The sequence below is a fragment of the Equus asinus genome, chromosome 1 (genome assembly GCF_041296235.1).
Source record: "Equus asinus isolate D_3611 breed Donkey chromosome 1, EquAss-T2T_v2, whole genome shotgun sequence".
In the NCBI taxonomy this organism is placed as follows: domain Eukaryota; kingdom Metazoa; phylum Chordata; class Mammalia; order Perissodactyla; family Equidae; genus Equus; species Equus asinus.
Window position 1 is genome coordinate 164,312,884 of NC_091790.1, and position 15,885 is coordinate 164,328,768.

General features: G+C 39.4%; 1 protein-coding gene across 2 annotated transcripts in view; it reads right to left on the reverse strand.

The window, feature by feature from the left end:
• Positions 1 to 1,722: 1,722 nt before the first annotated feature.
• DPY19L1 (dpy-19 like C-mannosyltransferase 1) overlaps positions 1,723 to 15,885 on the reverse strand; it is a 104,184-nt gene continuing 90,021 nt past the window's right edge. Inside the window, exons 17-23 of one of the 2 annotated variants that reach the window (XM_070511737.1) lie at positions 13,247 to 13,271; positions 12,414 to 12,533; positions 10,293 to 10,467; positions 9,437 to 9,536; positions 8,174 to 8,299; positions 4,362 to 4,535; positions 1,723 to 2,984 (exon numbers count right to left, since the gene is read on the reverse strand). In XM_070511737.1, the coding sequence (XP_070367838.1) occupies positions 4,379 to 4,535; positions 8,174 to 8,299; positions 9,437 to 9,536; positions 10,293 to 10,467; positions 12,414 to 12,533; positions 13,247 to 13,271 (703 nt within the window). In that variant the 3' untranslated portion in view covers positions 1,723 to 2,984; positions 4,362 to 4,378. Of the gene's footprint in view, positions 4,536 to 8,173; positions 8,300 to 9,436; positions 9,537 to 10,292; positions 10,468 to 12,413; positions 12,534 to 13,246; positions 13,272 to 15,885 lie in introns of both variants that reach the window. The other variant, XM_014838758.3, reaches the window with a different exon arrangement.

A 15,885-nucleotide genomic window follows, 5' to 3' on the forward strand; every position in this document is an offset into this window, starting at 1 on the left:
AAGTAAAGATCGACTCAAGAATGTCAAGAGGTTTCAAAGCTGCTCCTCTTTTCCTGCATAGGGGACAGTTTGACTGATTTAAATTAGAAACTTCTAGTTGGGGGGAGGGGGAAGGGAAGGAAGAAGAGAGAAACGGGTGACCCATGACCCAGAGCTGATCCTTAGCCGCTCTCCAATAATGAGAGAAGATTGAGGATTTCTGGGGCCAAACAAAACTAATACAGTGGAAAATGAAGTTTTAAAATCCACACACATCACTGAATTTATCTATTTTCTTCTAGAGAAAGTAATTTTACAAAAGGATGTTCGATTTCAAAGGATTTCACTCTTTTTCCATCTCTGAACTGAAAAGAAACAGGCCCAAGCCCAGCCTAGTTCACAGCTTCAAAATATTTAAATGATTCATAACTCACCTCTTCAGTAAACACGACACAAATAAGCTGTATTAACGTTCTGGTTAAAAATTACCGTATCTGTTCTTCGCTCCTTGCAAGTTCCGTTCAAGTAATGCCCCCTAAGAGACAAAGACGGGACTCCAGTAAAATTCAGTTTGCAAGGTAGACTCTCTACCCTGTCGCACTGGGATAAGCGCTGTCAGGAACGGAGCCCCCCGGAGGCCAGTGTTCCAGAGAGTCTTTTCCCCTCCATTAGAGCAGTGGTTCTCAAATATGGGCCCCAGACTAAGAGCATCAGCATTACCTGAGAACTGGTTAGAAATGCAAATTCTGGGGCCCCACTTGTCTTAGTTCGTTTGGGTACCATAACAAAATATCACAGATCAGGTATCTTATAAACAACAGAAATAAATTTCTCCCAGTTCTGGAGGTCAGAAGTTCAAGATCAAGGTACTGGCTGATTCAGTGTCTAGTGACAGCCTGCTTCCTGGTTCATAGGTGGCACCTTGCGGCTGTAATTTTACACAGTGGAAGGGGCAAGGGAGTTTTCTCATGCTTCTTTAATAAGGGCACCAATCCCACGCGTGAGGGCTCCACCCTCATGACCTAATCACCTCCCAAATGTCCCACCTCCTAACACAATCACCTTGGAGGTTCAGGGTTTCAACACATGAATCTTGGGGGACACAAACATTCAGACCACAGCACGACTTTAGGCCTCTCAAATCAGAAACCTCTGTGGTGGGGCACAGCAATCTGTGTTGTAACAAACCTTCCAAATGATTCTGATGCTCATTACATTTAAGAACTGCTGTATGAGAACACTTCATTCTCCAAAGATGTCAGAGAATGAAGATGCCACTGTGTAAAGAAATTAAATAAATAGGCATGAACGAAGCCAAACTATCCTTCCTGCAAGCAGACAAAAAAATAAAGCTGATGCTTGTATCAAGCAAAAACACGAAGCTTTAGTTTAGGAAATGTCATGAGACCAGCTGGATTTACGTAGGAGAAAAAGTTTTCAGCAACTCTGGAATTATCCCCAAAATATGGCTTTAAAGAATGATTGCATCCCTTGATGTGAAAGATAAAGTAATGTTAAGTGTGTAATGGCCTTAAATACCAGAAGAGCATGGGTAACCCCAATGCCTAAAGCACCACCAATGAAGAGGACCAAGTAGTTTCATGGACCCACTGCTCTAACCCTTCCCCATCAGTCAGGACCGCAATCTGCCACAAACCAGTTCACGGTTATATGACGACAGAACGAGGCTGAACATGTTCACAGTCAAGGTGGCAAAGAAAATAATCAACAAAACACTTTCCATATTTTTCATGATCTTTTTTATTTAACATACATTTTACATGTAAACTGGCATAAAATTCATAAAAATACAATACTCCTATGCAATACCACTTTATTCCTGATACATCCTTTCATTTTCTCCTTAATATCATTGTCCTATTTTAAGACTACACTTTTTCTGCTAGGTATTTTTAGAGGCTTATCTTTTTAGAAATACTGCCCCAACTTTGTTTTTTTATGTCATAGCAATAGCTATTTTTATTGCCTCCTTGTCCATCCTCACCTTCCTCATACTAAAGCAATGATATTTTTAATGCTAAAAATGCACAAAATACTGAGCTTTAATACTGTTTTGTCATGGATATCGAACCTACTACTACTCTATGTTGCCATAAAAGATATTTATAATCTACAGCACCGGCTGCTACCAGATGTGACCAAGGCTGAGTGTGCAGTGTAGCCCAAGGCCTCTGTTCTAAACTGACTGGCCTAAAATATAATCATAGCTTGCTGGTGGAGTTACATTAATAAATTCTGTTACAAAAGGATTCTTCTGAAAAAATCTACTTTGACTGCTTTTAACTTTTCCCAGCATATGAAACAGTTATAACAGTATTTTAATGTTTTTGCTGTACAGAATTTCCAATCATTACACGTGAATTTATTAGGAAGGGATTAGAGGGTGGGAAGAATAACTTTAAAAGTATGATTTTTTAAAAAATTGTAACCGCTGGATGTACAAAACAGCCACATTCGGGTGAGAAACAATCCCAGACAGGGCAGGGCATACTCCCCTCTTCCCGCTCACAACCAGGGCAGCTCTCACCCTCCTGGGCCTTAAGTGCCCTCGCCCTGTTTTTCTGGATTGCTGCATCATTGCTCAAATTCTACTCCTAACCCGCAACTCCCGGGCTGCTTCCCTGTTCTCTGAAACTGGCAAAAGCCCAAGAAATAAAAGTCACCCAGCAAGCGAGAAAGAGGGGCAGGCACCTGAAGACACTGACCGAACCTCGGAGTGAGAAGGAGGCCCCCTGGGTCAGAAGGAGGCCCCCAGGGGAAACATGGGCTCTGGGGCAGGCCGGGGCTGCACACTCCTCAGCCGAGGCCGTCTTTGCAGCTGTCTGTTCTAAGCAAGCTAGTGCTTCCCCCAGACCAGGCTTGTCCTTGGGCTCTGGTGAGAAGGCAGAAAGAGAACAGCTCTTCAGTGGCTCCCAGGAGCGGGCACTGGAAACCATCCCTGAGGACTCAGGTCTCAAGGACAATCCACAATGAGGTTAATCTGCCTGTGGTTAATAAAGAGAACACTGTATAATTAAATGTGTAGTCTGCCAGAGTCATGGTTTGCTTAGAATTTAAAATCTTAAAACCATTTCTCAGAACTATGAGGATTCACTGTTTTGAAGAATCTCATTTCACACAAATTAACTTCTAAGAAACAAAAATTCATACTAGGAATTCAAAGCAGGTTTGAACATTTTTCAAAATAAAAATAAATAGGAAGGAAAAAAAATAAAGAGGAAGGCTGAATATATTCATTCCTCATACTGAAATGATGGTTTTTGGAACCAAAATTATAGCATAAGGCTTAAGGCTTTGTCTTATTAAAGACAGGCAATTTTAAAAGCAAATATAAAAACTTCATTCACTTATCATTATTCATTTACTTTTTTGACAGAAAAATTATTCATGTTTTATTGTATCTTAATAGTAAAATAAAAATTACCACATACTACAGTCTACTGTTCCACTGTAAATTATGTCTACTCAAATATACATTAGTTTCTAGACGCATTATATTTGGGGTTGGTCAAAATAGTTTTTCTTAAAACTACAATTAAACATGAAAAATTTTAAAAGTGGTTTAAAAGTATTAAAATATAAACATTTGAATAATACTAAGGATGAGAAAAATACACAATTGCCACTAAATTTTTTTTCAACCAAGAATAAGTACTTGATAAACAACTAAATGAGTAAATAACACTTATCTGACAAAGAATATTGGGAGAGAAAGAGAGAAAGACACGATAATGCCACATGGTTGACAGTTACAGGAATTTGGTCCTGACTATCAGGTCCAAGAGTTTGGATTAATAATGGGCAGGAAATGCTTCATTAACAAGAGCAACAGAGAACAAAGGAACGTGAAGTGAAATAAACAGAAAATTCTACATAGCAAATACCCATGTCTGCCCCATCTACTCTTACTGAAGTTGATGACAGGGGCCGACATGATTGAGGAGAATTCAATAATCACTGAAACGTCCAAAAGACAAGAGCAAGAGGCAGAAAAAGAAGCAAGGGGCATCAATAGTCCATAAACTGTAAAATCAGCCCCTACACGGTTCAGAATGGACTACAGTTTCATATTATCCTTGGATGACCCATCATATTTTTTATACAGGTAGTTTTGCTCACTTTAGCACAAATAGTTAAGTCAAGTACAAGCATATACTCATTTGCATAGCAAATTCTATGGGGTGCATTGAAATAGTAACCAATTGATAAAAGTGTAAGTATTTTTACAATCAGAATGACATTCAAATTGACCAAATAAAACGTTTTCTATTTGAAAACAGTTACCCATAAAAGTTTTTGGGATTTGAATTAAAAACAAGGCGTGAGTTATTAGCAAAACATGAAAACCATGACTGATGTACTTCTCTGTGGGCAGCAGTCACTCTTCTATGACTTCCAAGACTTTGTAAACACTGTTCTGGAATACGGTGGTGAAGTGAGGCTTGGAATCCTTCACCAAGAGGTTACATAAGGGAGGTTTCCCAGCGTTAGCAGGATCTTCCACATCCCAAATTTCAGGCATACTGCAACCAGGCCTAGAAACGTTAACGTACAGATTCAAAACCAAAGTACATTATGTAATGGCAGATAAAGCAGAGCACACTCTTATATTTATGCTCTCATTTCATTTTTTTCATTTTAAATTAATATAGTTTAAAAAAAAATCCTTTCAAAATCATTTATATTTATAAGCTGCCATAAATCCTCTTTAGAACAAGGTGAATGCAGCAAAAGTGACTATAAAGAAAGAAACAGACATACAAAATATGTGAATTCAGGTGGTGGGGTAAGAGAGATCTCAGTTAAATTCTGCCTCAGCTCCTTTCAAGAATCCATTTTTCCATCTCAATACACAAAGACCTACATTATTCTTTTAAATAGTTGCTAGCATTCCTACGTATTATTAACCATTCTTTTATGGATGGATATTTTAATTGTTTCCCATTCTGTCATTATAAAACCACACTGATAGAAACATTCTTGTGCCTATATCTTTCTGCAAGCTAAAATTCTAGAACCAGCACTGTCGTTATGTCAAAGGGCTACCCAATTTGCCTCCATCAGATTATCTCCCAAAAAGGTTTTACCCATGAGTGTTCCCATGAAGAGTGTTTGGTGCAAATTTTTTGCACATCTCTCACTGACACTAGATTCTATCGCTATCGAATACATGTGATAAGATGACTAGGCTTGGGCTTCTACCCTTTAACTTTCTCATACATGCCAAGGCCAAACTGTTAGTACACTGCAGGCCAACGGTAGTAGAGAGTGAAACACAGCAAGGAGAAAACTACCCAGCTACTCAGTTCAAATGCTTTCATGAAAAGGAGGGCAAAGCTGCCTTTCTGAGCTCTGTCTGCCTAAGCGTAACATCCTTTAGTCCTTATCTGAGTTCCCTGAAGTTTCCCTAGGCCAGCCAGCTCCATCTTTAAATAGCATTTAAAAATGTGAAAATTGGAATAATTTTCTTCTGAATTCATGTATTTTAATTTTATGTCAACTCTATTATTGGAATTAATGGGAAAGAAAGCAGAGAACTGAGAATAAAAGAGTAGTTAATTAAAAACTCATCTACAACTTGCATTTGAGTGTATTTTCGTACTTGTATTTGAATACAGGGTGTCAAGTATTTAAGGGATAATCAAGCCACACAATTAAGCCACTTCAAAATGAGATCACATAAATATAGTGCTCACTGTAAGTCCCAGATAAATATTAGTCCCTCTCCCTTTCTTTCTCTGTTTGAGTTCCCCATTTGCTCCCCCGGTTCTGACATATTTTTCTGTTCCAGTAACATACAGGAGTCTCAGGCTGGCATAACTGAACTGGAGAGAGGGCCAAGGCAATAAAGGAGATCTCAGCGCTGGGAGAAAGCTCTGTCAAGAAACTCAGTTCTTCCTACTGCAAATGTCAGCACTACACATTAGTCCTTCTTCCCTTTCCTCTCCTGAGCTCACTCACCCTTTGCTTCCCTGTCAGAACAGACAGCACAACTTGTGTGTTTTGTTTCCAGGTTTAAGCCGAGTGCACCTGTCTAAGGTCTCCTGAGATTTACAATCTGTCTGGCTGAAACCTCACAGTAGATGGAGAGTGTTGTTTTAGTTACTGAGTGGAGAAAACAGACTAGAGAAAGCCTCTTCCTTAGCTTCCTCTTCTCCACTCCTGCTGGAGCAAACGCAACAAGGGCAAGTGAAGGTCCAGACAGGGAAATCCAGGAGCCTCCTCCCCCCACCAGCTCTCAGTCTTAGTGCCCCTAGTGAGCTCTAAATGCAGACGACCCGAAGCCAGTGAATTCACTGCTGACCTTCTTCAGGGTGCAAGATTTGCTGCCATACTTCCCAATTTGTCTTTTCATCCTTTCTTGTGTACAAAAAAAGTGTTCTGACCATCAGAACATGAGATTACTAAAGCTATGCAAATTCAAGGAGCTCCATCCCCATCTCAGAACTAAAGTGCCCCAGCCTCCGCAGTTTCCACAGACTCAAAACAGCATTCAAGGGCCTAGAGAACGCGAAGAACCTTGAATCATGGCTCGTCATTAGCTTGGGGGGAAAAAGGTCATGAAACTTTATTTTAACGTTCCAGTAACCTACAGGTGTCTCAGGCTGGCACAACTGAACTGGAGAGTGGAGCCCAAGGCAATAAAGGAGACCCCAGTGCTGGTGGAAATCTCTGGCAAGAAACTAAGTTCTTCTGATTGCAAATGTCAGCCCACCATTCATTTATTACAAAGTCCTCAGAAAATTGTTATGAGAGATGCTTAAGACCTTTTTGTCTTAAATTTATATGACAAAGCTAATTAAAGATGAGTACATGAATTTTATACATAGCCTTATTCACAAGGACTTAAACCATTTTCTAAATTATGACTCTAAGAACAATAACATTTTCTATAGATTCTAATTAAATTCAAGTCACGTGGGACATATTCATATGCAAATCATCCGGCAATCAAAAATTGTTTGAATTTCCTTGTGGGCAATGCTGATATTTTGTCACAGAATTATTTTTACTCCTGAGTCAATATTTAGTTATTTTGTCTTAACACTCTTGTGTCTCACTGAAATAAATGGTGGATGAGTATGATTAAGCCACAGATATAGCAATTTTCTGAAGGCTTCTATTTAAAGAGTAGTGAGAATTTTAAAAATAATAGTATTCCATAAAATATCCTTGATTTCTGATGAAACTACCCATGTCTGTGCTGCTCATGGAGCAAATGCATTGGTATTTTAATAGCAAGCTACTGTCTTCTGCTGTCTAGTCACCCAAGTGCAACGTTTCTACACACTCAACTTTGGAATTCACGTTTGCTTCTAAGATCTTACCAACTCTTGTTGCTATACTCTGCTTAGTGAACTTTTCTGCGGAAATAGATACTTCTTAAAACTATAAACTCAAGAGACTGTGGGTCACAGAAAAGTTACTTACGATCTCACTCAAATAAGATGTGAAACAGCAGAAAGAAGTTGCACTCTCAGCTGATGCTGGGAGGGGGTCCTGTCTATCACAGACATGGTGTGGTGCAGAGATGTGGCGTGGACAAACGAGGCCCTCACTGTCTGACTGACTTAATTACAAAGAGACTCTTCATTATTTAGTCTCAGACTCTGCAAGTCTTTTGAAAGAAAATACATCCAACTTTGCATGAAAGTTTAAAACGTTAAAGACAAATATGAGCAAACTGGGAAATCATATTTTTTTTTTCCGAGGCAGATCAGCCCTGAGCTAACATCTGCTGCCAATCCTCCTCTTTTTACTGAGGAAGACTGGCCCTGAGATAACATCCGTGCCCATCTTCCTCTACTTTAAAGGTGGGATGCCTGCCACAGCATGGCTTGACAAGCAGTGCATAGGTCTGCACCTGGGATCTGAACCAGCAAACCCCAGGCTGCCGAAGCGGAATGTGCGAACTTAAGCGCTGCACCACTGGGCTGGCCCCAATATAATACTTTTAAGGAAGTGTACACATGCAAATCATTATTAAAAAAACAGATATTTATAATGAATAGAAAAAAAAAGTTCAATTTAACTGATTATCTAAAAAGTTTTTTCCACCTATACTTTGCCAAATGTTATATGCATCTCACACATATGACTAGTAAAACACTTGCCGTGAGACTGGATTAACTTTTTGCGTCTTATGAATATAAAACATTAACTGAGTACTCACTTGGATCTTCTTATACACCATGACTCTTCTAGAATGTAATAATTCACTTGTAACTTTATCAATTCTCGCTTAACTTCTTCAGCTGCTTTTCGACTATACATCGAGTATACTATTTTCGTTCTGGCTCTTTAAAGAAACATAATTGGGCAGAAGATTTTCAAGATTAAAAGGAAGCAATCAACCTACTAGGAAGAAAGACTACACAGAAGAATCAGGTCAAGAGAACATTCTTCATGGGAGTTCCTGCTAAGGGGCATCCGGGAGGTCAAAAGAAAAAGGCAGAAGTGGCATAAGAGTCCTGGGAGAAGAGGTTCAGTTTAACACATCCCTTCGTTTCCAAACTTAGCCTATTGGTTCATTTGTTTGCTTGTTTTTGTTTTAAATTCTCCATCACTCTATCACCAATAAGAGGAAGGCACCTTGTGTGTGGACGAGGATGGGCTGCACAAACACAGCTACAGGACTACTTCAAAGCCGCAACAGGCCCCACTTGGATACCAGCAATAACCAGTATGAAATGGCTCTCCATTTTATTCCGAGATTTAAAAGAAAACTAAACTTATTCAATACAATTGCTCTGGAAATTAGCTTGCTGAAATTGATTTTTTAATGAAAAAGCTTTTTATTTATAAAGTGTATGTCCCACTGCTGGACAAAAGAATATATTGATAGAATTCACCTAGTCACTTTGGAAATTAATAGCTTGACCTACCCGAGAAACTTCACGAAAATTAAATCCATTTCCTTTTCAAAGAGAACACAAAACTCTAACTTATGAACAAATAGCAAAAAACAAAAAAAAGATCATTCTAGCAGGTTATATTGTGAAAACCAGAATAAAACTTTCTTTGAATGGATTCCATTTCAACTGACTCCTGAGAATTCAAGAAAGATGGCCTACAGGAAAACCTTAATAACAGCTATAGGCTAATGACTCTTCGGGGGCACTTAAGGATGAGGACGACTAACGAGGCCCTGTATGTTCTATAGCCTTGTTAACCTGGAGAAAACTGATACGGTAAGATCCCTTTTGTGCTGCCTGGTAGAGAAGATAATCACAAAGGTTGTAGTTTTATTACCCTATTGAGCCTTGCCAGTTTTGTACCTAACTTCACAGTCTTATCTCAGCACTCCTCTCTCCCCTCACTATAAATCCCAGTTCACCACATCCTTTTGGAAACACTCCTCATTATTTTGCTGGTTCCGTCATCCACTATTTATATGAAAAATGCGTTTTCAACAATGTGAGAATTGTGTACTGACCTCAAACCCGCATCTTCATAATGTGGATGATTCACAACGGGCCGAAGCGCGGAGAGTTTGACACTCGCCATTGTGGGCATGGCTCCCGCAAACACTGCATCTGCAAAGCAGGAGCAAGGTCTTAGGAAGCCACTCAGTGAGCATCACAGGGATCTCCTTCTGGTCAACTCAGTCACTTCTCAGGTGAAAGGTGGAGGCCGAAAGAGGCTCGTGACTTAAGGATTCAATGGCAGGACCAGAATGAGGTCGGTGGCTGACAAAAGTAGCAGTCAGCAACTAGGCTTGGGTAAACTATTTTTCTTGGAATATAGAGCCTCATCATCTCATCATTGAGAATTTCCGGTTGTTTTTTTCCCCTAATGTTTAAGAAATCTTTCCTGATTCCAGGAAAGAGGTATCAAATTGACCAGAAAAGTTCTATAGCACCAAGGAATTCTGGAAGATGGTTTAATATTCAGTCACTTGATACTCAGATGACAACAAAATCTCCCTTTCTAAAGACGAATAAATATCAGATTCCATGAGTTCATTTCAAGAAGGAATGTGAAAGACTAAGATTAAAAATTCGTTAAGAAAATAAGCATAAAAATTATTTTAAATTGTGGTGGGTAAAACTTTGGATAAATTTTGAAAAAATTGGAATTTATGGAAAATAGCAAAATAAATTACTTAGAAAATACGTATAACATTTTCTTTGCAAACCACTTAAGTAAGACTGACATCTCCTTTTCTGGATAATCTAGAAGCAGTGCTGCTTAGAAAGAGTAAGACCACTGGAAGTAAACTGGGTTAAGAATTTTGCAGTGGTATATAAAATCGTGGGAAAAACAGTAGCAAAATAATATTACTTTTTTACCTGGCTTAGTACTATATTTGATCCATTCTATAAGTTCTTCTTGTGGCAAATTGCTGAATTCCCCTACAATATTCCACTGAGTCTGCAGATTTGCTGAACCTTGTATTGACATTGCTGCTAACACAGCCAAAACAACAGCACCAGGATGTACTTTGCAAAACAGCCATCCAAATAGCTGAAACCAAATTAAGAATACATTGACAATTGTTAGTACAAAGCAGCATGTATCCAATAAGCACTGGATCTTCCCAGAGAAGAATACAATCTCTGATAGAGTCTCAGATACAGGATTAATTATCCTAAGGAAAAAGTTCCAGAAACAATGACCTGAGGGATCAAAAGAATTCTAAATCAGCCTTAAATAGGTGGGCCATGATTGAAGAAGCTCTTCTTTCAACTTGTTCTCTCTACTCCCAGATTCAGGTAAGGCTGGGCCTACCACATAATTCATCAGGCCCAGCATCAAATGAAAATGTGGGGCCCCTTGTTTAAAAATTATTGAGAAGTTCAAAAACACCAGGGCATCAAACTAGGTGCAGAGTCCTTCTGAGTGTGGGCCCCTGTGAGATCGCAGAGGTCCCACACCTGTGAAGCCAGCCTAGGGCACGGCTCTTTATCCTGTCATGGTGCAGGGTGGGTTTAAGATGAGAGGCTTCCCAACAGCCTGTTCTCCTGTCTCCGCCTGGAGGAGTCACCTGGAAGAGTCACCTGGAGGAGTCAGAAACAGTGGCTTCACACCCGGGTCAGCCTCTGGGAAGCAGTGCCTCTTTAATATAATACCAGCATTCTGATTGGGAACCTTGAGGCGGGCTAATTTTCTCCATATTCAAATAGGCCACACTCAGTACAGTAGTCCCCACGACCCACGAGGAATACATTCCAAGACCTCCAGTGGATGCCTGAAACCAAGGATAGTTCTAAACCCTATATATACTATGTTTTTTCCTATACATACATACCTATAACAAAGTGTAATTTATAAACTAGGCACAGTAAGAAATTAACAGTAACTAATAATAAGTTTGGCTTTGGGGCCATTATTAAGCAAAATGAGGGTTACTTGAACACAAGCACTGCAATATCTGAAAGTCAATCTTAGTAGCCAAGGTGGCTACTAAATGACTGATGCGTGAGCAGTGTACACAGAGGGGACCAAGGGATGATTCACGTCCCAGGCAGGATGGAGCAGGATGGTGTGCAATTTCACCACACTACTCAGAATGGCATGCAATTTAAAACTTACTAATTGTTTATTTCTAGAATTTTCCATGTAATTTTTTTGGACCATGGTTGACCGCAAGCATCTGAAACCTCAGACAGTGAAACCACAGATAAAGGAGGACTACTGTAGTATCATTTTGTCCCTATCATTTTCTCTTTAATATTTTGTCGCTACATGTCTGTAGAGCTGGATTTCAAGTTTCCGGAGGGCATACATATACTTTTGATTTCTGATTTTCCTAACTACTACTTTACCCTCATCACTAGCGCATGGTGTAGATGTTCAGCAAATATTTGCTAAATTTAAAAACAGTAATGCTGTTGCACCTTGGCTACCTGATTGATGAAAAGATGACACTATGGAGAAGCATAGATTTGTGAATACAGAGCAAGGAAGCAGTTATCCAGGAAAAATAACCAGCAAATAAGAAGATGGCTTAAACTAAATATAAAAAAGTAGAGTTGGGGAGGTACATACAAATGCATACTCGTATAAATGAAAAAAAATGTTTAAACTTGATACTGAAAAAGAACAAATAATTTGAAAATACTTGTAACTTGAAATCAATTGTTAGAATTCTTTGTGATACCAATGTCAAAACAAAAAAGGTTGTTTCTACAATTTAAGCTCTTCTTTCTGTCAACATCTGTAATAATCATTCATGAATTCAGCCTGCACTGATTGAGCATTTGTTGTATGCCAAGGACTATTTTAGAAGTTAGAAGGGCAAATGATCTGCTTTGGCCCTTACCCTTCAGGAAAGATTAGTAGAAAACCACAACAAACTTTAACTATAACAATTTAATTTGGGTAACAATATTATTTTAGGGCCACTCAATAACAAAGGCTGGAGTAAAATTATCATAGTAGCTATAACACCAACCTAACAACCATCTTACCTGTCTTGAGCAGATCAAGGAAGCCATAACACACATATGTGGTGTCAAGAAGAGTTTTAGTCTCATAATTAAAATACCAAGGGCTGTATATGCTAACAGTTGCAATGCATGATAAACCAGCTGAAAGAAAGAGAAAATATTTTTTACTCCCACTATTTGTGAAGTTTAAGAATAAATTGTTAAACTGGTGAATACACAGAAAAGGGGTCTTTTTCTTAGTAGTAATATTTTGATTTCTGAAATAAGTCTTAAAATTTACTTTTGAACTTTTAATTTTACTAGAGGACTAAAATTATAAAGTCCCTAAGACAAGTAGTTCTATAATTCTGCTCAGAGTCCAGCCTGTGGCTAATAAAGCCCACATTTCTGAATCTACACTGGTGCTACCACCAGACTAAGGCAGGAAAGTGGTAAACAACTGCTGTTTAAGATCCCAGAGCTGCACCTTGGAACAGCCATCAAAACCAAGCTGAATCACCAGGAGATGGGAGGAGCACCCATCACATCTCCAAAGCCTCAGGGCAAGGTGAGCAGAGAGCAAAGAGATCACCCGTCATGCAGAAGATCCTCCACATACGTATGCGTCTAACTGGGTTCCAGAGACAAACTGCTATTACCCTGAGGATGATCAGAGTAGACCAACTGAGTTCCCACTTAATTGTTTTAACAAATGGATGGTCATGTTTGTAGTATTCTTATAAAAACACATACAGGCCTACTTTGAAGATGAGTAGTGACAATTACCAATAAACTTACAACCTGGAACTAGAAAGAAAAGTCCAAATATATGCAAATATTAAAATAACGTAAATTTTAGCAATATCAGCCTTTACCTCTCCATGATCAAACTGGGGTTTTCTGAAATGGAAAAAGAAATACTACTATTCAATCATTCATGAAGCACTTACTTCAATTATTTGCATTTTTATCTTACGAGTTTTATGACTTCTATAATATTCCCTCAGGACACACATACATACAAAAGTCAAAATAACTAAAAGTTATAAACCAAAACTGGTGCTACAGTCTTTTAAGACAGTTTATTTTTTAAAAAATGACTATGCTGCATATCCTGCATAGGTGAATACAGAGACTGAGTAGGCCAACAAAAGGCACGCTGTGGTGCCTCCAACGCCTCACGGGTGACACCCTGGCAGCCGGGAGCGAAGGGGACTCAGAAGCCTTCACAGTCCCATATCCCTGCTCCTCATTCCAAGTGGCCCCTCAGCTTCCTCATAAACTGGAGCTGCTAGAGAGACAATCTAGGAAGCCACATAGGAGATTTTTTCAGCAGCAGCTCTGGAATATACCAATAGCCACAAAATTCCACCTTTAGCTTGCTTAACAGTTTTAATTTCCAGAGAAAGGATACATGCCCAGGGCCCCACATATCCTCCCCATATCTCACTGAACCCTCCAGCCCGTGCTGATTCTCATCATAGCAGGGAGAGCAATCTTTTGGAAATGGGAATTCAGTCATGACGCTCCCTTACTTAGAACCCTCCAGCGGAGTCTTATGTAATGAGAATAAACTCTCAAATTCTTACCATGCTACACATGGTCTTCCTAAGCTGGCCCCCATTTCTCCGCCTTGAAACTCCTCTTCTACCGTGTTCCCTCTTGATCACTGTGCTCCAGCCACGCTAGACTAATTTTGCTCCTTCAAACATCACAGAGGCGCCTGTGTCTCCCCCGTTCAGTGCCCCTCTCCTTAACCACTCCTACTCCACTTGTCTGCTTTGTCTTCCCATAGAAAACCAAATTTCCATTTATCAGATTACTCAGTGATCATGTGTCTCTCCCTACTAAAATGAACCCTTCAGGAGTAAAAGGTACAAACCGATCCCTCCACTCAATTTCATTGAGCACAGATGACACCAAAGATACATCAGTAAGCAGGATGGAAAAAAACCTTTGCCCTCACAGAGCTTACATGTAAATCGAAGGAGACAGACAAAAAGCAAATAAATAGAACATCAGATGGCAGTAAGTACTACAGAGAGAAAGGAAACAGGGTAAAAGATGAACAGAGTGTTGGGGGACTGGAAAGGCATCTATTAATCAGTGTGGTCACCAATTGAGTGACATTTCAGCATGGCCCGAGGAGCTGAGAGGTTGAGCCTGAGATCCCTCAGGGAAGAGCACTTCGGGCAGAGAGAACAGACAATGCAAAGCCCCATGGTAGGAAGGTCCTCAACGGGCTTACAACAAAGACAGCCTGATGAGAGAAGAGAGAGCGTGGGGGGGAAGGGTGGTGCCACGTGAGATGGGAAGATGCAGGAGAAGCATGCTGGCAGGGGTACATTCAGAGGTTCAGTTTTCTGTTCACAAAATTTGACACTTCCACTGGACACTCAAGTAGAGATGACAAACAGAGAGTCACATGTACAAATCTGAGTTCAAGGGAGAAGTCTGGGTCAGAGATACAAATGTGTGAACTGGTAACACACACCTTCTCTATCTTGAGCACTGATATATTTCCAAGGCCTGGAACACTGCCTGGCACATAAAGCTCAATTTTTTTTTAAATGAATGAACAAATGATTAAATTAACCCCTAATCCAGGTAGCAAATAATCTGACTTGAGAATTTGGTTTCAAAAATACTGATGTAGTAACAAACTCAGTAAAATATAGGGCAAATGAAGGAAGTGAAATGGATTTTTCTTTATTCTTCTTTCATGCCAAGCAAAAATTACCAGTTACCATTTATTGAGCACCTGCAATGTTAAAATGCTCAGTATATCCCATTAACTCTGATCTTACAACTATTTATTATCCCAGTTTACAACCAAGGAAAGCGAGTCACAGAGCTGCTAAGTGACAAAGGCAGGTCTATATTTTGACTGATCTCAGAGGCAAAATATTTTCTACTACATCATGCTGCCTCTATCTTACTTTACCCCTTAGGTCCCTGAATAAAGGGGATACTGGTACTCACATCTTGATAACTAAAATGTATCTCCTACCCATCCCCTTTTTATATTGGCGTATTACTTTAGAACTTATGTAAATGAAATGTCAATGTTCCATCCTCCTTTCAAAAAAGCTCTGATCCTACTTGAATTGAAAACCCCATGAAGTTCAGTGGTTTTCGCAATTATTTCTATAGGTTGAGTTATTCTTCAAAGGCCTGCTTTGTTTCTGTGAAAAGTTCCACCTTTCTCTTCCAGAGCTTCATACTATAGCTGTAACTTCATAGCTCCTTCCCGAGCTCTTCAGAAATGACTTCATCTCAAAGTGAAGAGAAATTCTGGCATTATATACCAGAAACTTTTTCCTTTTCCCCTGGCCTTCAAAGCTTCAGTATAAGCACGGGCACAGTTACAGCAAATTGTTTCTAAATAAGAATAAGGATTGTCTCAAGAGTACATGCAATAATTTATCACTGGTTGGTAGAAATTTGGAGGTGAGAGAATAATATATAAGGCTGTGTGTATTCCAGTTATAAAAGAAAATACAGACACACATAA